This window comes from Phalacrocorax aristotelis, chromosome 15 (genome assembly GCF_949628215.1).
Source record: "Phalacrocorax aristotelis chromosome 15, bGulAri2.1, whole genome shotgun sequence".
Taxonomy (NCBI): domain Eukaryota; kingdom Metazoa; phylum Chordata; class Aves; order Suliformes; family Phalacrocoracidae; genus Phalacrocorax; species Phalacrocorax aristotelis.
Genome location: NC_134290.1, coordinates 2,423,691 through 2,451,316, shown reverse-complemented (window position 1 = coordinate 2,451,316; position 27,626 = coordinate 2,423,691). Strand labels below are relative to the sequence as shown.

The window sequence follows — 27,626 nt, the reverse complement described above, 5'->3', positions numbered from 1 at the left end:
CAGCTGCAAGGTCCTGCTCCTCGCCCAGTGGTGTGTCTGTGCCCTGTGATATGGGTGTTTCATAGAATCATTAAGGTTGGGAAAGACCTCTAAGATCATCAAGTCCAACCACCAACCCAACACTACCATGTCTCCTAAACCATGCCCTGAAGTGCCACCTCTACACATCTTTTAAATACCTCCAGGGGTGGTGACTCCACCACCTCTCTGGGCAGCCTGGTCCGAGGTCTGACCACTCTGGCAGTAAAGACATTGTTCCCAATATCCAACCTAAACCTCCCCTGATGCAGCTTGAGGCCATCTCCTCTCATCCTATTGCTTGTTTCTTGGGAGAAGAGACCAACCCCCCCCTCACTACAACGTCCTTTCAGGCAGCTGCAGAGAGCGATAAGGTCTCCCCTCAGCCCCCTCTTCTCCAGGCTAAACCCCCCCAGCTCCCTCAGCCGCCCCCCAGCACACTTGTGCTCCAGACCCTGCCCCAGCCCCACTGCCCTTCTCTGGACACGCTCCAGCCCCTCCAGGGCCTTGTGCTGAGGGGCCCAAAACTGAACACAGGATTCGATGTGTGGCCTCACCAGTGCCCAGTACAGTGGCACAATCGTGGCCCTTCTGTGGCAGATGTGGCCATCCCGGTAGTAAAAAGCGGGAACAGGGGTTTCTGGAGGTCCAGGCAAAGCCCCTTCCCCCCTAAACCCCTCGAAGAACCCAGTCTGGCAGAGAAAGCCCGCAGCAGGCACAAGCAACGGTTTAAGTCCTGGTGCGGACCGCTGGCGGGGCCGGGACTCGAACCCGCGGCAGTCGCTCGTCTCCGCCCCCTTTCCGGCCCCCCTTAGGTGCCCGCCGCCTTGGCCGGCGCGGCGCTCCGGAAGCGGAAGTGGCGGCGCGGGTCCCGGCGGCGTTGCCGGGCGGAGGCGCGGGCCCACGGCGGCTGCGTCCCGTCGCTATGAGCGCGGCCGGGCTGGTGTCCGCCACGCCGCCCGCCCCTGCCCCGCCTGGGGCGCCCGCCGCCGCCGCTGCCATGCCCCCCGGCCCCGAGTACTACGAGGAGGAGGAGCTGGAGAGCGCCGAGGAGGAAGACGGCGAGCGGAGCGCTCGGGCCCGGGACTCCGATGAGGGTCGGTGGCAGGGCGGGCGGGAGGCGAGTGGGGCTGGGGGGAGTCGTTGTCCCGGGAGGGATTTGGTGCCCTGGGAGGGTGCGGGGGGAGAAGCAGAGTCCTGGGGGTGGGCGGGGTGGCTCCCACCGGGACGGGGGCTTTAGGAGAGGGGCTGCTGCGGAGAGGTTCGCGGGGGAGGAGGAGGGCTTTTGGGGAGGAAAGGTTTGGGTAGGGTTTGGTGGAGAAGTGGTCTGGAGCAACAAGAAAACGCAAAGAAGCCAAGGGCCTGTTAGATTGCTGGGGTTCCCTGTGCAGGGAAAAAAGCAAAGCTGAGAGGTGGAACTGAAGTGGCTTCCCAGGTGAAGGAGAGGCAGCGAGAGAAGGGCGCAGGAGGGGCCGGGAGAAGGCCAGCAGGAGCCGGGCAGGGATGGGGCCCCTGTGCTCGGCCCTGGGGAGGCCCCACCTCGAGTGCTGGGCTCAGGTTTGGGCCCCTCGGGACAAGCAGGGCCTTGAGGGGCTGGAGCGTGTCCAGAGAAGGGCAGCGGGGCTGGGGCAGGGTCTGGAGCACAAGTGTGCTGGGGGGCGGCTGGGGGGGTTTAGCCTGGAGAAGAGGGGGCTGAGGGGAGACCTTCTCGCTCTCTGCAGCTGCCTGAGAGGGGCTGGAGTGAGGGGGGGGCTGGTCTCTGCTCCCAAGTCACCAGCGATGGGATGAGAGGAAACGGCCTCAAGCTGTGCCGGCTAAGTTTAGGTTGGATATTAGGGACATTGTCTTTACTGCCAGAGTGGTCAGACCTTGGCACAGGCTGCCCAGAGAGGTGGGGGAGTCACCACCCCTGGGGGGGTTCAAGCAACGTGTAGACATGGCACCTGGGGACATGGTTTGGGAGGCCTGGGGGTGTTGGGGTGACAGTTGGACTTAATGATCTTAGAGGTCTTTCCCAACCTTAAATGATTTGGTGATAAGGAGAGAGCACTAAGGAGGTGGGATTGAGTGTGGGGACAACAGGGTAAAAGTAGTGGAGACATCTGGTGTTTGGAGCTTGGTTATATTTCTGTCATGTGAAGGGGGAAGAGGCAGTTAAGGTAGGAGAAAGTGTGGACAAAAGTAAGGGGGTGCAGGAGGCTGTGAGAGGAAGGAGGGGTTTTGTAGAAGGACCAGGAAAGCAGTGGAGAAGAAGAAATGGAAGTAAAACCCAGAATATTATGGGGTGTAGGATTCAACAAACATATAAGGGAGATGAAGAATGACCCTTTGAGAGTGCCTGTTGTTCTGTCAGCCAGAATCCTCCGTCACATCTGGTATGCTCATGAGTGAGGTGCCGGAGCCAAACCTGTAGATCCTTACAAGGGATGACAGCGTACTGGTCAGCATGTGGCTCTCCGTGGCTGCGCACAGGCAAACTGAGTACGGAAGTCCTTTATGGTGACCTAGACATCCTTCAGTTAAAACTTTTTGTTTTATCTTTGGTGTATTGAGTTTTAGCTTAATACATGTAAGTTTAAAGTGTTTGATCATAGTTTTAAGGAAAATCTGAGAAAGGTTTGATTGAGGGACTGGTGCCTCCTGTCCGTACGTAGGGAATGGAGCTGTAGTTTAGGTGTTACGGCTGTACCCTGCCTGACCTCCCCTTCAGAGGGAGAGGTAATTCATTCTTAGCTACCCTTGTCTTATAAATAAAAGCCTGAAAAGGCATAGCAGAAAACTAGCAGTCCCGTGCTGGTTTAACTTGTTCGTAGTTTATATTATCTGTTAATGAAATTGGGGCTATCTTATGGTAGTGCTGGTCTTTGCTACGTATAAATGTTGAAGTAATTCTGTGCAAGGTGTAGCTGAGAAGTCCAGACCGCAGCAAGTAACTTCGTTATCTTTAGCAAGACCTTTGGTCAACCCTAACAGCACCTAGTCATGGTAGTTTCATTTTGGAGTGTTTCAGGTCAAGATGCAGAACCAGTTACAGCTGTTTCAGTCATTGTCTCCCATACAGTGTGTTACGGCATGGGCAGAACTATAGGAAGAAGCCTGTGAAATGTCAAGTCTTTAGGTTGTTTCTGTCTCACCTTTGTACACGTGAGGGTTAATGTAGAACCTGTTATCTTAAACTGGGAAGAAATTACCAGAGTAACTGAAGTTGGGAGTTGTTTAAACGTGATGTAAGCTTCATTGCAAAACTAATGGGTTAACTTGCAGTTGTAGGAAAGAGATGAGATGGTTCATTTCACTTCTGAATTCATCTCTCCGGAGGCCTATATCTGGTTGTGTTTCTTGAGGTTAAATTGCCTGAGGTTTGGGGTGTGTGTGTGATTGTTTCTTTGTTTTTAAATAATTTACTGTTTTGGGGGGAGGGTTAAATACTTCTCTAGTTTTAACAAGTCATTCTTTACTTCACTTAGACACTGAGGATGCCAGTGAAACTGACCTGGCAAAACATGAGGAAGAGGACTTTGTAGAAATGAAAGAACAGTAAGTAACCCATTCTAATCAAGAGTAAGGTAATGTTCTGTTTATTGGGGTTTTTTTAATAAAACTTTGCAATGTTTTGGGCCAAAATCGGGGTTTTTAAGTGCCTAGTCCAATGTAATAGGTAAAGATTCTGAATACTTGCATTTCTTTTCTCCTCGGTGACTTTCTCTATTCTATATGTATTCAAGAAACAAAGCGCTGCTGCTGTTTTGAACAAAGAAATAGGTATGAGTTTCTGGGAGCAGACGAGTTTTGCTGCAAATGAATCCCACTGCAGACAGATCCTTCAAACAAAATAAAGGATCTACTTTATACAAGCCAAGCAAGATACCTCTTAAAACCCCTTAAAGAATAGAATGCTAGTCCCGTCCAAGAAGATGGGCTTTTTGGAGTCTTGAAATAGGTTCCCATGATGTTTAGGTGTATTTGCAGTATTTTGTGTTCTTGCTTACTGGAGACACATGTTTTTATACAGTTCAGGAAGTCTTGGCCTGTATTAAACCACAGATAGATGAGCAAGGAAATGCAAGTTTGCAACAGCACCAGGAATAGACTTTGGGGTTTTTTGTAGTGTCAAGCTCTACATGAGGAAGTACCTTCTGTTTTGTAAGTAGGGAACTAATACACAAATATTAAGACTTAACAAAGTGGCAGAATGATTCTCTTGCAAAGTTTCAGGTGTCTGTAGATCTAAATGTCACTTTAGATTTCTGCATTTGAAAAAAAAAAAATCCTACTTTACCCTGAACTGTTTCCGAAATAATTGGTTTGGGTGCAGTATAAAACCAACGGGGTGGCAGGGTTTTTAAACAGAATGATAACCTTTCATTTGAATAATTTTCTTTTAGTTGTTCTTTGTTTGTTTCCTGAAGTTCTTCTGAAAAGTTTTTAATTCTGCTTAAACATGTAACTTAGACCATTTTTTTCACCATTATTTAGGTATGTTTATTTTTCAAAGTAACGTTGCGCGCTCTCTGTCTTTGCAGGATGTATCAGGACAAACTGGCATCTCTGAAGAGGCAATTACAGCAGTTGCAGGAAGGTAAGCTTTGAAGGGGGTAGCTTTTTTCTCTAAACAATTTTCAGCACTTTTCAAAGGTCACAGAAGGATGAGGGTTTTGAAAGATGTAAGCAGCATCCTTCACTGAATGGTGGCTCTCAGTCATGCTGCTTAGTGAAAAATGTCAGCTGCTTTCCATCCTCTTTCCCTCTAAACACTTGAGGTTAAGCTGCTGTGTACTACAGCATTTCTGAAAAGGGGTAGCTGGCTTTCTGAAAAAACAGGGAACGTGCTTATCAAAATAAGCAAACTAGAACTGTAGTTTTCTGATTGTGGATATTAGTATTTGTGTTTCAAGTGGTGTATGGCTCCTTGAGAAATGCAATACTTGTCAAAAGTAAAATTCTAGTGGGAATCCACAATTTGTTTCAACTAGGTACTCTTCAGGAATATCAGAAAAGAATGAAAAAGTTGGACCAGCAGTATAAAGAAAGGATACGGAATGCAGGTAAGCTGAGTCCCTAAGATGCTGCATACAGCTTAAATTAATGTTTTCTGTAACACCTGAAGAAAAACAATGGTAATTCTGTCCTTTAAAGAAATGGAACTTGCTGGAGCAAAGGGTTTTTCTGCTTCTGAGGGTATAGAGTAGGTTTTTTTGAGAGTGCATGAAGCATGATGGGGTCTATCTTGATTTTCTTTAATTTTTTTTCCTTCATCAACATTGCTTGCTCACTGTTTTACTAAACAATGAACAGTTCTAGTCTTCATTAATGTGAAAAAGCTCAAGTAAAAAAACTGTTTCACTTTTATCTGGCACCGTGCCTAGCCTACAGTCTTCCGCTTTGGCAACTTCTCTGAAAGCTTCAGGTGCGCTGTTCCTTTCAGTTTGCAGAAATGGAAAGTTAGGACCACATGGTTTCCCAAAGATCTATTTTGTGCCCTGGAACAAATGAATACAGAGGGTTTGCTGCTGAAGCTCTTCTCTGTAGCTGTGACAGCAAAAGGGCTGCCTGTACTTTGTCTTCTGGTGCTCTGTTTCAGGAGCAAAGGCCCAAGTTAATTTTTAAAGTGCCTAGCTCTCTGCCCTTCTGGGTAGCCTTTATTGTGTTACTGCAGAGAAATTCCTTGGAAATCAGATCCATTTGCTTGCCCTCCCTCGTTCTTGTTCTCTTTCCAGTAGGTTCTTACCTTGGATGCTGAAGCAGGGCTTTTAATAGAAGCTGTTATGTGGAAATAGGGAATGTAGCTGTTCTTCCTTTAGGAAAGTGCGATGAATCCTGTAATGCCTGGGCTGTTACTCTGGGAAATACGACAGAGAGGCAGTGGCAGCTGTATGATGGCTAACATACTCCAACCTTTGAACAGTAGAAGTTGTATCTTTCTAAAAGTGATTGGGGTGGTCATGGATTTGCTTAAGGAGAAGTGAATTGAACTACTTCTTGTTGGAATCATAGAATAGTTTGGGTTGGAAGAGACCTTTGAAGGTCATGCAGTCCAACCCCCTGCAGTGAGCAGGGACATCTTCAGCTAGATCAGGATGCTCAGAGCCCCGTCCAACCTGAACTTGAATGTCTCTAGGCATGGGGCCTCCGCAACCTCTCTGGGCTACCTGTTCCATTGTTTCACCAACCTTGTTGTAAAACGTTTCTTCCTTAGATCTGCTCTAAATCTACCCTCTTTGTTTAATCTACCCTCTTTTAGTTTAAAACCATGACCACCTGTCTTGTCACAACAGGCCTTGCTAAAACCATTGTCCCCATCTTTCCTATGGTCCCCCTTTAAGTACTGAAAGGATTCTTAACAGGAACCTGTCTTCTGAGATGAATTTCATGCACACTAGAGCTGCATTCTAGTAATATTGGGCTGTTTTGATAAAATTAGGGCTAACTGCAAGCTTGTATTTCTGGCTGGCAAGGACCAGTCCTGCAGCAACATATTTCTTCCACACGAGGGCAGATGGTGATAACTTTCAATTTTATTAAAAAAACCCAACTGCCTAGTGCTACAGGAAGGATGGTCTTTTAAGTTTATCCTTCCCATATTGAGGTTTTGGGGTTTTTTTTTGAGAATTCACAGATAATAAAGCAACAGTTTAGATTTACCTGTATTTGATTACCTCCATAATACCACTTTTATGTTTAATTGGTAGAGCCCTTTGCAAACAAAAGGTTTGATAGTTTTTTTTTTTTAATTGGGCCATTAATATCTTTGGTTTCTGTTTTGTTGTTTTTTAAAATTATTTTTTAAAAAAGCACAGTGTTGCTGCTACAGTCTTCTCTGAAACACATTTGAAGCCTGTGAACTTTACAGAAGTCTTTACCATTTCAAGTATTGCCAAAGCTGAACAAGCTGGTGACGTGTGGTGACTTGAGGACTGATCAGGTGCCTTGGTTGGCTTTTCTGGGCGCTACTTTGAGTAAAAGCTTTGTTTCAGGCATTACGCCCTCCAGGAAGCACAAGAAGGGTCCCGTCCTGCTTAATTTCAAGTTGTGAGGAATTGCACAAACATCAGTAGCAGGACTACTCAACACCCAAAAATCCACTTGCCTCATCCATAGGTCTGACTTGAACTAATCATTGCCGTGAACTGAAGCTTCAGTGATACATAACAGCTTCCTTGCTTATTTTCTCAGGCATAAACAGCCTGAAATCAGACACGTGTGGGTTGAGTAGATGACTCTTCTAACAATTGCAGAATTATTTCTGAACCAGCCGTTGCTGAAATTCATAAAGATGGCTTAAACTGTGAATTTTTACCAGTATTACATTTAGCCACATGCCTCAAGCTTCTGTCTCGGAAGTTTGTATCTAGTATTTGTTGATTGTAATTAAACTGGAAGAAAGATGGGCTACATGCATAGTGCTGCTGGGAATAGTAGCTGAACTGAATAGTATGGAATACTGCTGTGTAAGCTTTGCAAATCTGCTTGACAATCTATAGAAAACTTCAGTTCACAATATATTTTTATGGAATTTTTTCATAGCTGCTATATTTTCAGCATAAAACCGCAAAGTGAGAGTAGAGTTTGGATGAGTATGTACACTATTTAGTTCACTGCTTCTCTTGGCTGCAATATTCAATGACTTAAAACGTTGGGAAGTCATTTAGTATATCTTTGAAGATAATAAATTAAGACTTTCTTCTCTTTCAGAACTGTTCCTCCAGCTGGAAGTAAGTACTCTTAATTTATAAAAATATATATTAACTAGATGGAAGAGGAACAAACCTCCTGTTTCATCAGCTAGTACTTGCGCTTGTTTTCCCAGAAGGCTTAAAGAAATTTTCTTCCTCTAGCTAGCATTATCACACTTGAGATGTAGTACAGCCCACTGTTGGTATTACTCTAGTAACCTCTGGACTTTGTCATTAAAATAGAATTAAAAGAAATATTTGCTCTTGGGCTGCTGTGTGCTCGCTGTGCATTTGGCTTGTTTAAAAGGCTTGTTTAAGGTGGTAAGTGATGGTGCTGCTTATAAATCTGAAGAGCTCTCTGCTAGGGGCTTGATATGGTATGCAATGTTAAAATGTTTTTTTAAAAACAATTCATTCTTTTGCCAATATAGTAATGCTTACTTAGTCATTTTTAGATGGTTTTCTGTTGATTATGAATATTGATAATCTTTACAACTGGCTACAGCTTTGAAGTGAAAATCGAATCCATACAGCAGTTGAAAGCAGCCGTTGTGGTATCATTAACTTCGGTCATTGGTTCCTTAGTTAACCTTTTTGTTCTTTTGGTTTGCATTAGACAGATCAGGTGGAAAAAAATTATGTCAAGGAAAAGAAGGCAGCAGCAAAGGAGTTTGAAGATAAGAAAATTGAGCTTAAGGAAAATTTGATTGCAGAGTTGGAAGAGAAAAAGAAGATGATTGAGAATGAAAAGCTAACCATGGAATTAACAGGAGGTAAAAACAAGATAGGCATCTGTCATTTCTCTTATCCACTCTTTTACTGCTTAGAAAAAAGGTATAAAGGTAGCAATGCTGGTTTATACAGACAGCTAGCGTGAAGGCTTTAAAGCTTTCCTAATGCCACGGATGTAGAACACAAATTGCCAGTCTTTTAATCGAGAAAGCAGTTTGTAATAAAATTCAGTGACCTGAATTACTAACAGGTGAATCAAAATAGCGCCAGTGAAGCAGCAGAGTGGATAGGCTTTCTTATATCCAGGGAAAGGGGTTTCTTTAGTTCCTGTGATCTGGCAATAAAACTACTGAGATATGCCATAATATTGACTGAACCAGCAGTGCCAGATTGTAACCAGTGTCCTTTCATTTCTCCAGTAATAGGTGGTCAAGAAGTTGAAGAAAGGCAAACAGTAAAGGTTGAAATATACTAGGTAAAGCCAGAAAAATACATCTGTGAGCTCCATTTGTGTCCAGACTCTGGAAAATGGACAGCTTCCTTTCATGAGACCAGTCGGCACCCTTGGTGCCTTGGCAATGCTCTTTGCAGTAATTGACGCAGTGGAGCCAAGCAGAGGGGTAATTAGCCTCCTTCACAAATTGTGTTGCTGTGATACTGAACCAAAAGTCTGATTTGGTTCTCTTTAAGAGCAGCTCCCTCACTTTTTGGACAGATAATGTTGGTTGTGTTGCTGAGGCCTGTCTGCGAGTTAGACCTTTTATATCTTTCTTGTATAGTATCTACATAAGTTATGTAAGCTAATAATTTAATTAGCATTCAGAAGCAGGAATTAAAACCTGTTTGGACATATTCAAGAGTGCTCTTGGCTTTGTACAAACTGCTAGGGCTAATCTGGTCTGGAAAACAGCTTGAGCTATGCTGTTTCTCTGATGTCTTTTATTTATTTATTTTTAATTGTGAAATCAAGGCTAAGGCACAGTTTGTATGATCAGACTAAACTTTCCTGTTGTTATCCTATGCCTGTGCCTGTTCACTACTAAGCTGGGATACAGCCCTAATCTTGTGAGCAGATTTTCATTAGTGGATCAGGATCCAACTAGATCTTACCTTTGGAAATCTGTAGGCCAGTGTTCTAGGAGTCTGAAGGAATCCAATTTCTCTATCAGTGGGACAGCTGTTAACATCAGGGTTTGGATTTGCAGAGTTAAAGGGAGAGTGAGGAGGGGGTAAGAAGTATCTAGTAGTCTGATTTGGGGACCAGTTTAATCGTCTTCAGGGAAATGTGTCCTCCCATTGTTGTGTGTCCTGAAGAGATGAGCTGTTTCATCAAACACATCTCTAGAAAAAGGCACGTAAGTAACTGTGGAGAAGAGATCCACTCCGTGTCTGTTAGCCCTCCCTTATTTCCCGACTAACAGCAGTGCAATGTGATTTCTTTAGAAGTAACAGATTTTGTTGTGAATGTCTGCTGGAGGCTAAAGAAATAAGAATACTGGAACTTATATGCACTCAATGTTTTTTAAAACCTATGGAAGTTCAGTGTATGCAAGGATGCAAGTTAGCGTCCTGATGAAGAGGCTTGTCTGTGAGTGCTGCGTTTTCATTAGGTTGCAACAGTTGCCCCCTGTTCTGGAGCATTGGATAGTGTCCTTCTTAACTATAAGCCTCATGCAAGACTGTTTCAGGTTAAATATGTGGTGCTTTAGCAGGTGTTCAAAACTTCCTTTATAAAGTTTTCATGAATCTCTTGAGAATCTTAAAGTTCTTTAAATGTTTAAATGTAGACTTTTTTTTTTTGAAAACTTGTTTGGTGCTGACTTTCAGCTGACTTGTCACAATTTTAAGGTATGGGATGCTAAGATAAAGAGAAGGAAATTGATCTCTGCCTAATTTGCTTTTTAAGCAATATAAATAACTGACAACTCATTTGAAACTGATTTTTAAAAAGGAGAAAAAGCCTTCTCCATGTGGCTGCATATTGCCTTAAATGCTTCAAACCCCTCTTCTGAGGCTTTTGTAAATTGGTCTTAAGAAATAAGAATGGCTTACCTTCAACACAGTAAGTTAGTTTTAGTGTCTGCAAGGCTATTAATGTTCAGTGGTTTTCCAATTCAGCTTTGAACCCTAGAGATAAGGTTTCCTTTGGCATACACGCAGTGGGTGGCACTTCTTTTTTTTTTTTTTTAAAGCTTTTATCATAATATTTGTTCCCTTGATGTGCAGCCTGGTCATCCTCGTTCACCCTTGAGATACAGAGAAAAGTAATTCGGTGTCTTTTTGAACATGCATAGCTGCTGAAGGTTTTAACTTCTAGAGGGAGCCAAAGAGGCTTCGTAGAGTTAAGTACTACCTAGGATTCAGGTGTGCTTAGAAGTGAGCAAATAATTCCCAGCACATAGAAGGGGAGGTGGGACAGTGTGTTCAGCATTTAAGATGCAGTCTCTTGGTTGCCAGTTCAAGATATCTTCATAAATTAAACATGATTTATGAGAGTTTGAGTCAAGTAGGTCAGTTAAGACTGCCTGTGAGACATTTGGACAAACCATAGTTTCAGGTAATTACTTGGTGATGAGACTTGTGTTCCACTTCTAAACAGACTTTTTTCTTTTTCCCCAGTGCATATAGTACAGTTTATTTCCTGTCAACTGCTGCTTTGCATTTATTAATTATGTTCATTTAATTAATCATAATTTGAAGCATTTTTAGATAATCTGAATTTAAATACTATTTGTGTTTAAAATTACTCCAGCAGATTTGATCAGTCTTGAATGCACTAATTATCCGCACTCCTTTGACGAAGTTGTTTTTCCAACTTGAAGACAAGAAAGAGCAATTGATTTATAGCTGTTGTTTACATGCTATTAACTATCCAAGTTTTGTTAGCAAAGAACTCCATGAACTTTGTCTTTTAAATGATCTGTTCAAAAGCAGATAGTGTTAGCATTAAATAAATTTGCCTGAATCCTTGCAGCATCATTGTGCTTGTTATCTATTCCTGAAGGAGCTGTAAAATGCCCCCAATTGAACTGTGCCACTTTGAGCCCACAAAAGCTGGAACCATGGCATTGCTGATACTGAACAGTGACCTGATGTGAAAGGGAACTTGTATTCACTGCCAGCATTTCCAGCTTGGATGCTGGAAGCTATCACAAAAAAAATCTTTCCTCTTTCATACAGAAAATTGAATTATTTTCCTTGTGCCCTGTGTAGAAAGCTGCTGCTTCTTACTCCTTTCCCTCCTGGTCTTATCAGCTCTTCAACTTCATTACTCTACAGATTCAATGGAAGTGAAGCCTATTATGACAAGGAAACTGAGGAGGCGACCAAATGATCCAGTTCCAATCCCAGACAAGAGGAGGAAACCTGCCCCTGATATCCTTTTAAAGAGTCATTGGAGGGCTATTGCATTTGAGGCCAGCGTGGTACCTGCATCTGTCCTGTTTTGTACGGGAAGGAAAATGAAATGAGGTGCTAGGATCAGATTTTAATCCAGGAAATACTGAAGTACAATTTGTCAGGTATAATGTGTGATAAACTAATAAACACAACCAGTCCTTGGAGGCTCAGACTCCTAACTTAAACTTCCCAGTGTTGTGAGATAACTTGATTATTTTTTGTCAGCGAGAACAGTTGGAATTCTTCAGGCAATTTTTTTCACAAAGGAAAAGCTTTAAAGGAACATTACGTATAAATGCTGAGGTAATTGATTCCATAGATAGTAAATGGCTTTTTACATGAGCCAAAGCTTTTCTCATTTCAAGATGTGACAAAACATTTGCCAGAAAGATCATATTTGTCATATCAAACTAGTTTTTCCACTTCTGATAACGGCTTCCGATACCTAATCCAGAGAGATGCATAGCGAAAGCAAGGAGTGCTAGATTTGTTCTCTGAATAAAAAAAAAGATTAAAATCCATCTTGTTTTTATATATCATGAGAGGGAGAGAAAAACATGTATATGTAATCATTCTCTTCTGCCTTGTTGCATGTTTCTTATAATTAAAATGCACCTTGGATTCTGAAATATGTTTTTAGCTCCTCTGGTGATAGGCACTCTTTCTGTTTGTATATTAAATTCACCTGGAAAGGAAGACAATGATATTTGCTTTGCAGAGGCTTATTATTAGATTCCAAACTTGTATGGCTTAAATCAGATTTAAAAAACCTTACTTATAACTTCTGACTCACATTTTCTGAGGACAATATCAAACCTTGAACTACTAGAGCTCATGTGGGATGGTCACAAGCATCTCCAGTTTTAATTAACCTCTTTGTGGTTGGAGATTCTGTTCACTTTGCGGGGGGGGGGGAATCTCTTAGTGCCCCATATCATCAAAAATAAATGAGTTTCATAGTGAACATAACCCTACTAATTGAGCATGATACAGCAGCCATGAAACTCTATGAAACTCTCTTTCCTCACTGGGGGGAGGATTAAAGTCCATCAGAACCAAAATCCTTAAAATGCAGCCTAGCGGTTGTTAACAAGTTTAATACTTTCAATACTTTTGACTTAACAGCTGGTTTGAAGAAACACTGTAGACTAAAGCTGGAGAGAGGGTCCACTGCTTTGGGTATCGTTTTCCTTCTGTGTACTGAAGTTCTCCTTGTGTGGAAATGACAGAGGAGGAGTAGAAAAGGGAAGTAGGAAGGTGCGATTGCAAAACTACACGAAAGGACAGCGGAGCTCTAACAAGACTAAAATACACTAACTTCTGTGTTCTGAGACTTTGTTTTTGTTTTCAGGTGCATGATAGGCTCTTATTTATCCTCATCCACACAGGGATGTGTTTTGTGCCTCTGGCTTTATTTTCTGGTGTGGTGTTTTTTTGTTTGGTTGGTCGGGTTTTTTGTGGGGCTTTCCCCTCTTCTCCCTGTCTCTCTTCCTGCTTACTGAGTTACAAAATAATGAGTTTCCTTTCCAAGGTTTGGGTGGGATTTGGCTTCATTGCATGAAATCTGAAGCAAGTCTGTTGTATTTCAGCTCCCAGATTGTTCTCTTCAGTGTTTTTTCATGTTGCATTTCTGTAAACGCTAGTGCTTGATGCCTCCATGAGGTAAATGCATTCAAGGTTTTTCGTTGATGGTTATGTCTGAATAAGTTAAAATGATTTTGTACTCTATTTGCTGCTAAATATGAGGCTCTGTGGAGATAGACCTGTATTAATTCATATGAGAGAAAAAAAGCTCAAGTATGACACTTATTAAAATATTATGTAACTTTACAGAAGCCTTTTGGCATGCTTTAGTCAAGTGAAATGTCGTTGACCTTTAATTTTTAGCCGTGATTGTCAAGAGCTTATGGGAACCTTAATTCTGAATACCTCAGCTAAATTATTTGTTGACTGATGAGCAAATAATGGAGGACCTGAGAACACTGAATAAGGTAGGGATTATTGCTTTATTTGTATTTCTTGGTTTTAAAGAGAAAGGTAATGCTTTCCCCTGAAGAGAAGAGAGCTCTCTGTTTTATGTTCCCTTTTTGAGACATGGAACTGTTTCATCCCAGTAGACTTTCTGAAGTAACACAAAAGATTTAGCAAGATGGTATCTTCTCCCTTTTATTTTTAATAGGTTTAATTAACCTAATTAAAATGGCTGTCATCTAAAAACGTTACCTTTCTCTGAACCAAGAGATGAGCTATCTTAAGGAGTTTCATTCTTCCTCCACACGACTGAGCAGATGTGAACGCATCTTTCTGAGAGATCACAGGCAGCCTGTGGTTTATGCCTTGGGGTGTGGTGGTATTTCTTAGGGTTGGGTTAGGTTTTTTGTCCTCCCCACTGTCATGATACTTCAGCAAACTGGATAGGATGCAGTGTGTATGCTTATAGTTTTTCTAGATTTGATTAACCTATTGCTTTTTTGCTAAACACTTTAAGCCTTACCTAATTTCTTATAATTGAGGCTGCTCGTTGAGGATTTTGAGGATGGTAGTGGAGCATATTTTTGTGTCAGCTGTTGAGGTGTCTCTAATGATTTATCACCTGTATTTCATGTACCCTGAGAAATGTTGGCTCATAATCATAAATATAGTGTGTTAGATGGGTTTGGTTTTGACTTGTTTTAGTGGTTTATCTGTATGCTCTGAAGTTCAGTTTGTAGACCTTTTGTATCATGGTACTGATTATCTGCACCTTAGGCTGTTCATAGCATGCTGTTCTGGTTATGTGTTACACCACTTAACACTTAAAGAACAATTTAGAGTATGGAAAGTAAGACTGAAACTATTACTGCAGACTTCTATGACTCATGTCAGATCTCTAATGCTTCTTTGTGCTCTTCCCATGTAGCTTAAGTCACCCAAGAGACCAGGTGAGTTAACAGTTGCATTGGAACTTGTTCGCAGTCATGCTGTTTTGAACAGAGAGTTATACTGTAGACTTTTGACTGTACAATTGCTGACTGTGTAATTTGGCTGTATAATTGTTTTGACTGTGTAATTGCTGTTCTTTGTGTAGCTACTGTGGTGAATGGGCGCTGTGTGGTGTCTCTTCACCTGTTACGAAGTTTGTCAGGGATGGGAAGGGAGGCGTATCCATCTTTGGTGGCTGAAACATTTGGGCGTGGGACAACCTAACTGTATGAAGAGGTTTTTCTGTTATATTCAGATGCATCTGGGCAGCTTGCTTGCTTGTCAGGTAGATGTTGGGATTTAGAACATACAGTTCTATGCTTTCAGGTCTCTAGATGTGTCTGTACACTTTATTTCAAGATAGAGTGGTACTAACGTGCCTATGTAATTCTCACCTATTAAACTACTTTACTATAGATTAGTATGAAAAGAAAATCAAGGACATACAATCCATAAAAACTGATATCCATCAAAACTACCTGTCAAAATTTTTTCAGATAAATGTTATAGTTCAGTGACTATTATAATTTATACACTCAAAGCAGAGGTTGAATTATTTGTCCCGATAGAGAAGAGTTTTCTGATGGAAATTCGAGTTTGTAGCTTTCTGTGCTTATTATTTCTGCTTAATATGACCTTATTAGTTGCAATTCTGCAGTCAGATGTGTAGTGGCCATGTGCTGGTCCTAAACACGGTCTCTCTCCTGTTCTCAGCCTCTCCCTCCTCTCCCGAACACCTCCCAGCTACACCAGCAGAGTCTCCAGCGCAGCGGTTTGAAGCCCGGATAGAAGATGGAAAACTCTACTATGATAAGAGATGGTAAGTCCCGGTAAACTTCTGTTTTAATCTGTCTGAGCCTTGTGTAGTGAGGAGACAGAGGCTGCAGATAGAAATTGCTTTGATAAAAGAATTTGAGGACAAAATGGTTTGGGGCAGAGGTTAGCCACTTCTTCCAAGGGCTAATCGTTGCGACTTCGGTAAATCAGAAGTGATAATGGAGTGTTTAGACTTCATAGACTTTCAGGAGTAACTGTTGGCTTGAATAAAAGGAGATTTAAATCTTTTCCATGGAGTCAGTAGTGCACACTGTGACACTTGGGAAACATTTTTGTCAAACCTGATGTTAAGTAAGCGAGCCACCAGCAGACGCAGCATGGTGTAGCTGTGCAGCCGGTCAGCTAGCATACAGATACTGTGATTGCAGGTGCCGTGTTGGCGGCAGTATGCACAGCCCTGGTGTTCAGTTTTGTAGAATGCTAGCCCGTCGTTCCACAAGGTGGCAGAAGAAATGTGCACCAGCTGAGCAGAATGAAAAATGTTTCTAATAAATCCAAATAATGTTTAAAGATCAAACCCGCATGGGAAGAAGCAACTTCAGAACTGCGGATTGGATGTAGCATTGTTAAGTTTTAGGGGCATGTAGCTGTGCAAGCCTCACAAAACGAAAATAAAACATTAAATTTTTCAGGGAAATCTTAGTAGGTCTTAAACTTAATCCGTGAGACATGCAAAACCGGATAATCAAGGGGGCATTATAGTACTCCTTGAGCAGACAGCAATTTGCAATTCATATGCTTATTTGTAGTCAACTTTGGTGTTCTGGTGGCTCAAAACACCAAGTGCCAAGGTTGTAATTATAATCACGGAAAATGATAGGTGTGAAGCTTGTTTTCTACACAACAGCCGTCTTGCGCAGTTGGTCAGTTTTTCCTTCTGCTCGTCTTCTGACATTGAAGTTTTGAGGGTTCAGTGTATACAACTGATAAAAGCTGCTGCCTGGAGCTTAGACTTCCGTGAGGCAGAAAGCAGACATGAGCTGAACAGGCTACTTGTCACTTCACAAATTCATGAAGTTCTTTTTTTGCCTTCGTAATTTTTTTTTTTGTGTAAAGTGACGGTTCTCTGGGATATATTTGGATGAGTAAACTGTTCTTCAGAATTTTTAAGCATGTGGAATCCTGTAAAGTGTTGCGTAAGTAAAGAAAAAAAAGAAAAGATGGAATCTGGAGTAATCTGTCAGTAAAGCTCCCGAGTTCCCACTGATTATAAACTTGGGAGAGCTTCAGTGAGCCCGGATTAATTTCTCAAAAGCATCAGCTCTCTCTGAAAGGTATCTAGTTGGGACATAAATCACTAATAGACATTTTCATCTTGCTGAACTCAATTGTCATGGGGGTCTCACTGTCAGGAATTCTAGCAGTTGCCTTTCCTGTCTTCCTTGTTCTTATGCTGTTTTAAGAGAAGTATGTTACATTTTTTGGCTGTAATAATTCTGCTTAGATTTTTTTGATTGATAGTAATAGTACTTGTGCAAAGTAGCTGGTATTTTAAAATAATGAAGTAACTCTTGATAGCGGGAGGGTGATTTTTTTCTAACGTGTATTAAGGCTGTAGCTGCTGGCGTGCATCAGAAAGAATAAAACTGACAGCTCAGGAGTGGCTATTTCTCTGTTTCCTGACAGCAGCCATGAAGGACCATTATCTCAAAACAGTGAATGTTTGGGGCTAGTAATGGACTCCCTAAGGTCTTGCAGAGACATTTCACAAGCATATCTCTGAAGTGGAGACTTTGTTTAGGGAATATCAGATGGATGTGGAATTAGACTTAAGTGTTTTGTCCTCGGTCAATTTGATCCATGCGCCCCATCGGATCCTACAATATGTATCACTGTAAAACAACCATCTTTTTGCTGTGACTGCATACAATAATGCAGGGTGATTTCTTTCAGTTTTCTGGTGGATATGCAGTTGAAAATCTTGACCTTCCAGCAAAATATTTTGCAGCAGAAACTGGAATTACTTCTGCTTGCCTCACTTATCAGTGTTGTGGTGTATTTTACCTACTGCAAAAGGAAGAGTTGTTTGGCACTTTTCTCCTCTTGAAAGCTAACTTAAATTCCATCGCACTTTTCATCTGAAGTGTTTTCCTTGGTCCTACCCCTCTGTTTTCCTGTGGGCTTATAAACTTGGCAAAAGGCTGAGATGTGAACATGCAATTGAGATGTACCAGGCTACTATGCCTTCAGCTGACCTGTCTGTGTTCACGGAGCATGAGACAGTTCAGACAACTCTTCGATGAGAAAGTGCTGAACTAACGTGTTAGCTTACCTTTTCTGTGCACAGTTAATATAGATTTACTGATGGATGTAACTTGGGATGTGAAATCCAGGGACTGGAGCCAGTTTCATATGTGCCATTAGCTTTGGAATTCACTGATAATCAAAAATGGGAAGAAACATGCTAGAGTGGAAAAATTGTTTCATTATCTGTGCAGGCACAGATATCACTTGAGAGCTGTCATTTGCAGTGGTATCTTCTGCACGTGGAGGCTTGTGCACTCATTGTATCAAGATCATCAATTCTTCCTGCTTAAGTACTCACAGCACGGCATGGTAGGACACTGCTGGTCTTATCTTACTGAGGTCTAGTTTGTAGTAGCTTATACTGTTCCTTTATATCAATTTTAACGATCACCTGAGCTCACTAAACTGTGATTTTTGGCTCAGATTGTTGCTGCTATTACATTGCCCTAGAACCCATTGATGTCCTTTCTGTTAAAATGAGGGGGAAGGAATAATGGTTGGGCACAAGGGTGTAAAGGTTGCAGAATTTGAGGGGTTTCTGTTTTTTATTACCTTCCCCAGGCCATTAGTAATTCGTATGTTTGGAAGACTGAAAGCTGACACTGTTGTTCTTGGTACTGGCAAGTAGTGTGAAAATTCTGAGTACGTGAGCCAAAAGGAAGAGACTATGGAATAAACTATGGAAGGCTGCCATATTTACAGTATGGTTGTTGTAGAAATAACTGTAAAGATTATGCGAATCCATGCATTTTGACAAATGGCTATTGGCCAATCAGACTGCAGGGAGTTGCATACTGAGTAAGTGCTGAGAGAATCTCTGTGCAGGGAGCCTGCAGCTTGGATTGCTGAATTAAATATGAAGCATATCGTGATTAGGGTAAAGGTGGAAATCCAGTTATGCTTTCATAACTATAAAGCATTTTGGTGCTGTCCTGATTAAGATTATTTACTTACAGGTAATCTGTTTCTGTACAATTAGTTCTACGTACGGAACTCTCCGAAGTAGAATAAACAGAAACTGGGGAGTTTTGTCTAGCACGCTCTGCAGCGTTTACCAGAAATGTGGTCTGCGAAGAAGGAAAGACCATGAAATCAAGCAATGCAGAGTTATGAATTTCAAAGTTTTTACTTTGTTTTATACAAAATGCACTAAGAAATATTTTAGTCATGCTATATATTATCTAAAAGGGGCAAAAAATGGATATGCTTAGCCATGACCTCCTTGTGGCAGGTGTATACAGCTTCTTACAGCGGCTGTTACCCATCACTTACCAATTTGGATATTTTCACAAAATAAGACAGTACTAGAAATTTGAAGTGTCTGTTTAAACTATACATAGACTGCACAGATGGAGTACAATTCACTTTTGGTGGTGGTGCACTAGTAATTTTGTACTGGGTAATATGAATAACTTGCTCCGTCACGTTTTATCAGGCATAATACGGAGCTGCCTTCTAAAATCCATCCTGGGTCTGAAATGTGAAAGGCGAGTTTGAATCCTTGAAACACGGGCTTGTTGTCAATCAGTGTTGTCCTGTCTTGTGGCTTGATGCTCTGCCCCTCCCTCTTTCAGATAGGAAAATCTCTTCCCAGTAATCTGTTACAGAATTGAATTAATTGAGCGAGCTTCATGCATTCTGAAGCATCATGTAAATGCCAAGTGTGTGTTTGTAGAATCAGACCCCGCCTTGTGTTGGTTAAGATGGGGAAAGTGGTGTGGGGAGACTTCATATTACTCTATCCAAATGCTTGTAGAATCCTAGCTTTATCAGTCTTACTACTGTTTCTTTTCTCAGTCTTTGGACAGCAAGTGGTTTCATGTGTTCCTCTCTTTTTTTTTTTTTTTCTTCTTTCAATTTTTGCAGGTACCACAAGAGCCAGGCTATTTACCTGGAGTCTAAAGAGAACACTAAGATCAGCTGTGTGATCAGTTCTGTGGGTGCCAATGAGGTAATGGGCTGCTTTGTTTTCCATGGGAGTGGGGAAAGCTGTGGGTCAGCGTGGGCAGGTAGATGGCTGTCTAGTAAGGACTAAAATAATCAGTATTACTTTCAGAAAATATGTAGTTGTCTAGTGTCTAAAGAAGCTGAATCCAAGATAAAACTGAGTTGAGAGATCTCTTCTTGAGATAGATGTGAGATGGGAAGACACCTGCTGTGTCTCTAAAGAATGGTCCTATATCGTGCAAGTAGTAGTTTGGCAGGCAGGTAAAATGGGGACAACTGACCTGTTGCATCCCATTGGCACTACATTCATGCGTTCCACTTCCATTATTTCAAGAACATACATGCAGTTATTGTTAATGCAAAACTAAAAAAGAAAAATCCCATTGGGAATCCAGAAGAGGACGAGGGAAAACTTTTGTCACCAAATTTAATTGTTATAAGGGGAAAATATTCTTCCTGCTAATCCGAGTATGTGTGTTGTGAAGTAAGCTGGCAGCATTCATCGCCTACTTGGGAGACAGAGCAGGTGAGTCATTTGTCTGAGCCAATTTCCTTGTGGCTAATGATTAAGGCTTAGGGAAGCAGGTGAAGAGGCATGTGTGCCGAAGATTGATGGGAATCTTGCTGCAAAATAAGCTTGGTGCTTGAGCAGTGCATCAGCTGGGCAAAGGGAGCAGTTTGCTCTTTGCTGGCAGATTCCAGACACTTCAAGGAAAGAAATGATAGCCTTGAATGCACTTCTCTTCAATCAGCCAGTAAAGTAACTTTAATTTGTTTTGGCAGCTAAGGGAAAATATTTAATTTTCAACAAAATGAGTTACATATGGGATATGCTTTGTATCACAACTGTTCTCCTTGCAATAACAGTTGTTATGCTCAATGGTTAGTTATTTAGATAAAGTAGTAGTAGTGTGCTAATGGATGTGTTAAAAATATAGTACTGCTAATTTGATTAAAGTTGTTACTGTTAACTTACAACATAAAAACTCAATACTTTGGGAGCATCTTACCTGAAATGTGAAGGAAATGCAATTCCTTAATTATAAGTGTATGAATTCCACTTTAAAGTGATAAAATAGGTTTCATTTTAGTTTTGTGGGGTTTTTTAAGATAGGCTGGGGAGAATGCATGGCAGTTGTTTGTGCTGCGATGGTTCGTTACATTGAGATAAAGCCAAGACAGATAAATGCTGAACAGAATACTGAAGTGAGAAGGTGTTCTTTTAGGAGTACGACGGGCACGTCTCGGGTTTCATCACATGCTCAAAAGCATGGTTGCCAAACTATGATCTTACTGGGTCCTGCCTGAATTTAGAAGCTAGAAGGCAGACCGAGATTTGAGGTCTCTAATTGTAGACTGGAGTCAGAAGTTGATAGCACTTCTAAAGGAAGTCCAAGTTATTCAAAGGAACTTTACTGCAAATACTTGCACAGCGTGCCTCCCCACCAGCGTTTCCATTAATGCTCAAAGTGAAAAGACTTAACTAAGAAACATCAGGGATAATGTGGCATACGGTTCCCTTCTTGTGGCTGGGGAAAGGAGGTAGTTACCAGTGTATCAGAGGCATCTTTGTTCAGATGAAGGTCTAACTCAGTTTTCTTAAACTGAGTTTAAATTTAGTAATTGGCTATGGGCGTCTCCAACAGAGTCTGAGCTGTGATGATCTCCCTTAAAAAAAACCCAAACCAAACATATTTTCCCAGGCCCAAATTATTTAAGACCTGGTGATGTGTTTAGACCTAAACAGAATATATTTCTAGTACTCTTGATGTGATTTCCTTGGAAACCGTACATCAAATACCGCATTGGCAGAAATCATTGGCCGAGTGCACGGAACCAGTTCAGTCATTTGCCTTTTAACAACAATGAACTCTTCCGTATGTGCAGGGAAGTTTTTGTTTTGTTCTTTTTTCAATTCCCATGGGTTTATTCAGCAATCTCCATTTGCTGGAATTTGGAAAAAGGAGGAAGCTTATTTTTCTTCTACAGTCTAGGAATAAAAGAAATTCAGAGATGGCTTTGGTTGTTTCTATTCGCCATCTCCTTCAGTTCTTTAGAATTAATAGATGTTATCTTCTGCTTGCAAAATACACTGTATGTCTAAAACATCAATTTTAAGTTCAGAATGTCTCAGTGCTTTTATTTTTCTGAACTGTGTGGCACATTTCAGTGTTAGTACGTAATTTCACTGTTGTGGTCACTTAAAACTGAATTTTAGTTTTCCTCCAAATGGAGCTTAACCAAGTAGTTAAATTTAGCAAAACAAATATACCGTTCCGTCATACTGTGATAGAATGTAAAACTGTACATGTTTGTGCCGTACAGTTGCTCAGAGTTTGTAGATTTAAGAATTCTTTTGGTCAGTAAAACCTACCAAACTCTTGGAAATGTTGCAGTGGAGAGATGATTATCAGTGAAGGTGGATTGTAATTTCTCTTGAGAAATAACTGCAGTACCAATGCAGGCAAATATTAAATTTATTTTATATTGAGGGCTTCTGCTAGTAAAGTCAATTTATAGTTAAAATAGAGTTAAATCAATCTACCATGCCAGGCCTGTAGCTAATATGGTATCTAAAAAAAAAAGTTTTGGATAAATCGCCTGCCAACACTAACTTTATAGTCCTTTGCAGTAGGCAATGTTGGACTTGTGTCCTGAAACACTCTAGTACAGAGAGCTGGATAACTCTTATTTTCCATGCATTTATTTGAATATGTTTAAATGCACTAGAGTGATAAAATGCAGAGGAGTTTTGCTCAGATTTGATTTTTAAAGTAGAGGTATTTGGGTCTAAACTTCTCGACAGTGATTTTTATTTTTTAAAAATTCTGTGTGGCTGCCTCCATGGAAGCAATTTGTCCTTTGAAACCTACAGTCTATCGGCAAGTTATGTGAATTCTTCCATGCAGGTGTTTAAAAAAGAGGCCCTTTTATCTTCAGATACAATTTTTCTATTACGTTGTGAGAAATGCTTCACTGAACAAAATCAGAATAAGCTTTTCATATGACTAATAGCTACTTGTCTGGGCAAATCCCACGATAGATAATTTTATGACCTGTGGATCTAGAGAGACTTATTCTTGATTAGGTAAAGCTTAACTCCAGGGTTCTGTTGCGAACTGTAGCAGAAGGAAACTTGCTTTCCTGATGATGCTTGGAAAGATTAATTTTTCTCAATGACTGTTTTGAGCAGGAATCTAGGGTGGTAAAGCTAGAAACCTTATTTCATTTTCTGCTCAGGTTGCAAATGCCTAATGTGGGGAGGGAGAAGGGCTTAAGCTAAATCATCTGTGCAACCCGAGTAACAGAGATGTTCGGATCTGGCAATAAGAATACCTGGACTTATTTGTCTGTGTATTGCTTACTGTGGGTTTTCCCTTTTTCTCCCCAATATATCTCCCTGCCCCTTTCTTTTTTTACTTTCATGCAGATCTGGGTGAGGAAAACCAGTGACAGCACAAAGATGAGAATCTATCTGGGACAGCTGCAGCGAGGTGTTTTTGTGATTCGTCGACGATCAGCTGCATGACTGTATGCTCTTCCTTGGGCTCTTTTTTTTTCTCTTTTTTTTTTTTTTAACCAATAGATAAACCTCTGATGGGGAATGGCAGTCTGTTCACTCATCTTAGCAGCAGAGAACACTGCTATGACCTCCTACGAGACAGTTTGTGGCTGGCCACATAATCCCCAGTAGTCCTTAAATCTTTAGTGATACCCAAGCCCTGCCCTGGACTATTTCTGGATTTTGCATCAAGCTTCTGTATGCTTTGTATTTTGGGTGACTATTTAAGAAGACTTGGCATCATACTTCTTCATCGTTGTTTCATGGTGCGTAGATGGGACTCCTATGTTGAAAACCAACGTAACATTTATGTTTTGAATCAGACCAATGGAAGAAGCTTTGCTTGTCAAGACCTGACATTATTCATTGTTCTTGGTTTTGTTTTCCTGCAAGGCTCGGGATGTTGGGCAAAAGGAGATTAATCTTGCCAGCGCTCAGGTGCAGCCCAGAGACGCGTCTGCAATACCTGGTATATGACATCAGCTTTGTTGGAGGAACTGTTTAAAGACTTGAGCGCTAAGGCTTCTCTTTAGGGAACTGTGAACATCTTAGAAATTGCTGAAAATCCAGTTGACTGTAATGTAGTTAAGCAGTCTGTTGTGGTTAATCAGAAGCTGCCGGTTCTCTTCACATTAAAAAGCCCTTCAATGAGCAAGCAAAGAGTATATCTATTTGCTGAAGTAATTTCCTGAAATAGGTGGATGAGTACAAACCAAAGGATTCGTTAACTGGACTTTGCAGGTAGCGAGACTATGTGAACTATATGTGTAAGTGCTCACACGTGTAGAGAGAAGAAAGGTAAATTTCATTTTCTTTACTGATACTTAGAGTAACAGGTCATGCTGTAATCCTGCTGACAGGAGATACTGGGTCTGTTGTATCTTCCAAAGAAGCCTGGTACAGAGTAGAAAGCAGCAATGACATCCTTTTAGTGTGCAGCCAAAACCTTCATTCCCTAAAATGTCATGCAAAGGTTTGCCTTTGAAGGGTGTTTTAATTACTGGAGATAACACCGGGTTTCTACATCTGCCCTCCAATAGCACAAGTGAAGATGCTCGCGTGGTGATATTAATACATTCCCTTCCAAGATGTTTAAAATCCGAGTCTGGCGTTCCTTCATTATTCCCAGTCTTTTGCTGATGGCTGAAACCACCGATACCATGTGTGACTGCACTGGCAGGAACTACGCAGTGCACTGGCAATGCTGTCAGATCTTTGCCTTCTGTGCAAAAGAACTTTGTGCTCTTTTTGATTACTGGACGAAAAATTGTTGTAATTTCTGCCTTTATGAATATCTGTCACTCTGAGGCATCGTTTGTTTTTGCTTTTGAACTGCCGCCTTGTTCAGCATCAGTCTAGCCTTTCTTTCGTATCTGGATAAATGGAGTATTTTAAATTACTGTTTCTATTTCTTTTCCTTACTTGCAGTTGGGTGGCAATCGTATCCCAGTAACTGGTGTACGTACCTGGATCTAGAGTGGAGTGTTATGGCTGAGTTTCTGATGTGTTGCCTTTGTGGCTGAGATACTTTACCTGTTTTTACTGTGTTTAGAGTTTCAACTGGTTCTGGAGCCTTGGCGAGGAAAGGAGGGGGTGTCTGTTTCCCACCCCTTGAAAATGTGCAATCTTCGCACGTTGCAGTCAGGTGGAAAGCAGCAGGCTGGATTGTGTCAAGTTAACAGCATACTTAATGTAACTTAGCATTCTCTGCACATGTGACAGGTTTTTAATAAGGTGATGATGTACCAAACAGGATTTGTCACTGAGCCTTAAAATGAACATCGTAGTTCTTATAATAAAAAGTGCTAAGTAAACAGCAGGATTTGTTTCCTACCTATATCATTTTATCAATATATATGTTTGTGGAAATAGCTGGGAGCTTTGGTTCAATTTTGGGGAGATATCTTGCCAACCTGCTAACAGCAGGTGATCTCTCCGCTGCTGTGATGTTGTCTGTTCTGGGGTAATTTTAAAGGTATTGGTAGACGTGTGGAAGTGCAGCAGCCCTCTGAGAGGCAGGCATGGTATAGGTGTGCATTGTGTAAGCTTAATTACGTAGCATTGACACAACATCTTAATCTGAATCAACAACATCTGCTCACGATCCCTATTCTTTGGCAGAATTGGGGAAAGAATAGCTCTCTTGCAGCCAAAAGCCTGTCTTTCCATCAGCAGTGGTCTTTTGTTGCGGGGGGGGCGAGGGGGGTGTGATGGCGTGGGACACACATCTAGTTCACACCCTGATGAGAATTTGAATAGTCTTCTGGAAGCAAATACCTGTGGGACTGTTCCACTGTCTCCCTCTTCTGTAACCCCACTGTGGACACTCTGCGGTGCTGAGAAATGGACCGTTACAAGGAGTCACCTTGTGTTGTTGCAGGTAATGGAGGGGCGTAGCCTCAGACTGCAGGCCGTAGTGGGAGGAAAGAAGCTACGAAGGGATGAGGACAGTGAGCAGTCAGGGTTGGGGGGAAGGCGTTTTCGTGTACGTAGTATTGACTGGGGAGATGGGTTACACAAGCTGGTCCTGACCAGGGGCAGAGCTTCAGCGTGGAAGTTGTCAAAGCTTGATCTCAAACGCTTACTCTACTCTTTCACGCCGATCTTGGATCTCCAGGAAGGATGTACAAGGTTTGTACAGCTCCTTTCTGTCAGAGTTCCTTGCCCATTGCCAGTCCCTAGTGCCCCTGGATCAAACTTTTCACTATAATTTCTGCTTTTGAGAGTCCTAAGTGTGGGCTTGTAGCCCTCTTTGCTCAAATTTAAGTGCTACACTGAAGGTATTTTTGTTTTAAGGTTACTTCATCCTTAGTTTCTTAATTTTAATGAAATGAAAGTCTTTTGCCTTAGTTGATCACCATAAAAAGTAGATCTGTCTCCTCTAACAAAGCGTATGAATATTGTATCATGTTTTTTCAAGCGGGCTGTACTGTAATGGCCTGTGCCACTTACAAGGCTGGAAATGATAAAAATGCAGTGCCTTATTGTGCGCTGAGGGAAGCAGTACATTTTTAATCCTAGGATGCTCAAAATGTGTTGTGGCAAGGATGAGGCATGTGGAGATCAAGAGTATAGACATCAGCTGTAGAAATGAAGATTTCCTGCTGCTGGTTGGAAGAAGAAACAAGTTACTCAAGGAGATGGAAAAGGTCTTGCGTAAATTCTAAAAGAAAATTGGCTTTTCTATCTGCTATTTGCCTGGCTAACATCAGTCTTTTGAAGAATTCAAACCCTCAGTGAAGAGAAATGGCTTTGCTACAGTTATGAAAAGATTTAATCCTCATTACGAGCAGCATTTAAAGGAGATTGAAGAAATAGTTTTAACTCCTGCTTATAGTAATTTTAAAGAAAGGTGAACTTTCTGCCAAAAATAGGCTTTTATTGAGGGTTAAATTATAGTTGGCTGTTGACTCATATTGAACAGTTTTGTTTTGCTTTTTCCCCTGAGAAGCGGGCTGTGATGTCGATCAAGTGCAAAATAAAAAGGCTCCCACCCCCCCCACGCCCCGTTAGATGTTCAAATGGTCGGGAAGGCAAACCAGTGAACTGACTGCCAGTGGCTTTTTGACATCATGCTCACCGAGAGGTTTCAAAGGAGGCTTTTTCCTGGGACGAATGCTAATGAAAGGAATTATCTTTTTTTTAGCTCATGGGCTTTGTCTGGAATTTTGTAAAGAGACAAAGCGATTTAATGACGGAAGTCTTGTTTGCAATTTTTTTGTACATTTCAGGGGAACTTGCAAAAATAAAGCCTAAAAGAGCAAGAAATGAATGTGACCCTTGTGGGTAACTGAGGTTCTTCCTCTTTCAGAAAAAGAAAAATTAAAACACCTTTTGGGTTCTTGTTCCACAGAAACAAATAGCAAATGCTAAACGATTAAGAAAATCTGAATGCATGTCTGAGGTTTGCTGGTACCAGTTTTAGTTTGTCCAACTCTAAACCTAAAGTTTAATATAATTTGGAGTATTTTGAAAACAAAAGAATATTCCCATTTTTGTATGATCCCGTTCTCACTGAAACTTCGTTTCATACAGTTAAAGAATTCCACTATTTTAATGTTTTGCTGAAGTTGGGAAACACCTTTAACACTTACTGTCAGCTCAAACTTTTGAGATGCCAATATATCTTGTAATACTTTAAGTACCTATTTCTTTACAATGGAGCAAATGCTGCTATTTAGATTCCTTTTGATGCAAGAATGCTTTTCTGGAAAATATTTCAGTTTAGTTAATAAATATGTGTAAAAGAA

At 41.3% G+C, this 27,626-nt stretch overlaps 1 protein-coding gene across 1 annotated transcript; it reads left to right on the top strand.

Annotated features, from left to right (window-relative positions):
• The first annotated feature begins 860 nt into the window (after positions 1-860).
• SUDS3 (SIN3A corepressor complex component SDS3) lies at positions 861-27,626 on the top strand. The gene is made up of 12 exons (XM_075110274.1): positions 861-1,115; positions 3,486-3,555; positions 4,542-4,597; positions 4,992-5,063; positions 7,711-7,730; positions 8,308-8,464; positions 11,703-11,798; positions 13,752-13,813; positions 14,722-14,743; positions 15,498-15,603; positions 19,734-19,818; positions 23,245-27,626. The coding sequence occupies exons 1-12, from the start codon at positions 944-946 to the stop codon at positions 23,341-23,343; spliced, it is 1,017 nt and encodes a 338-aa protein (XP_074966375.1). The 5' UTR covers positions 861-943; the 3' UTR covers positions 23,344-27,626.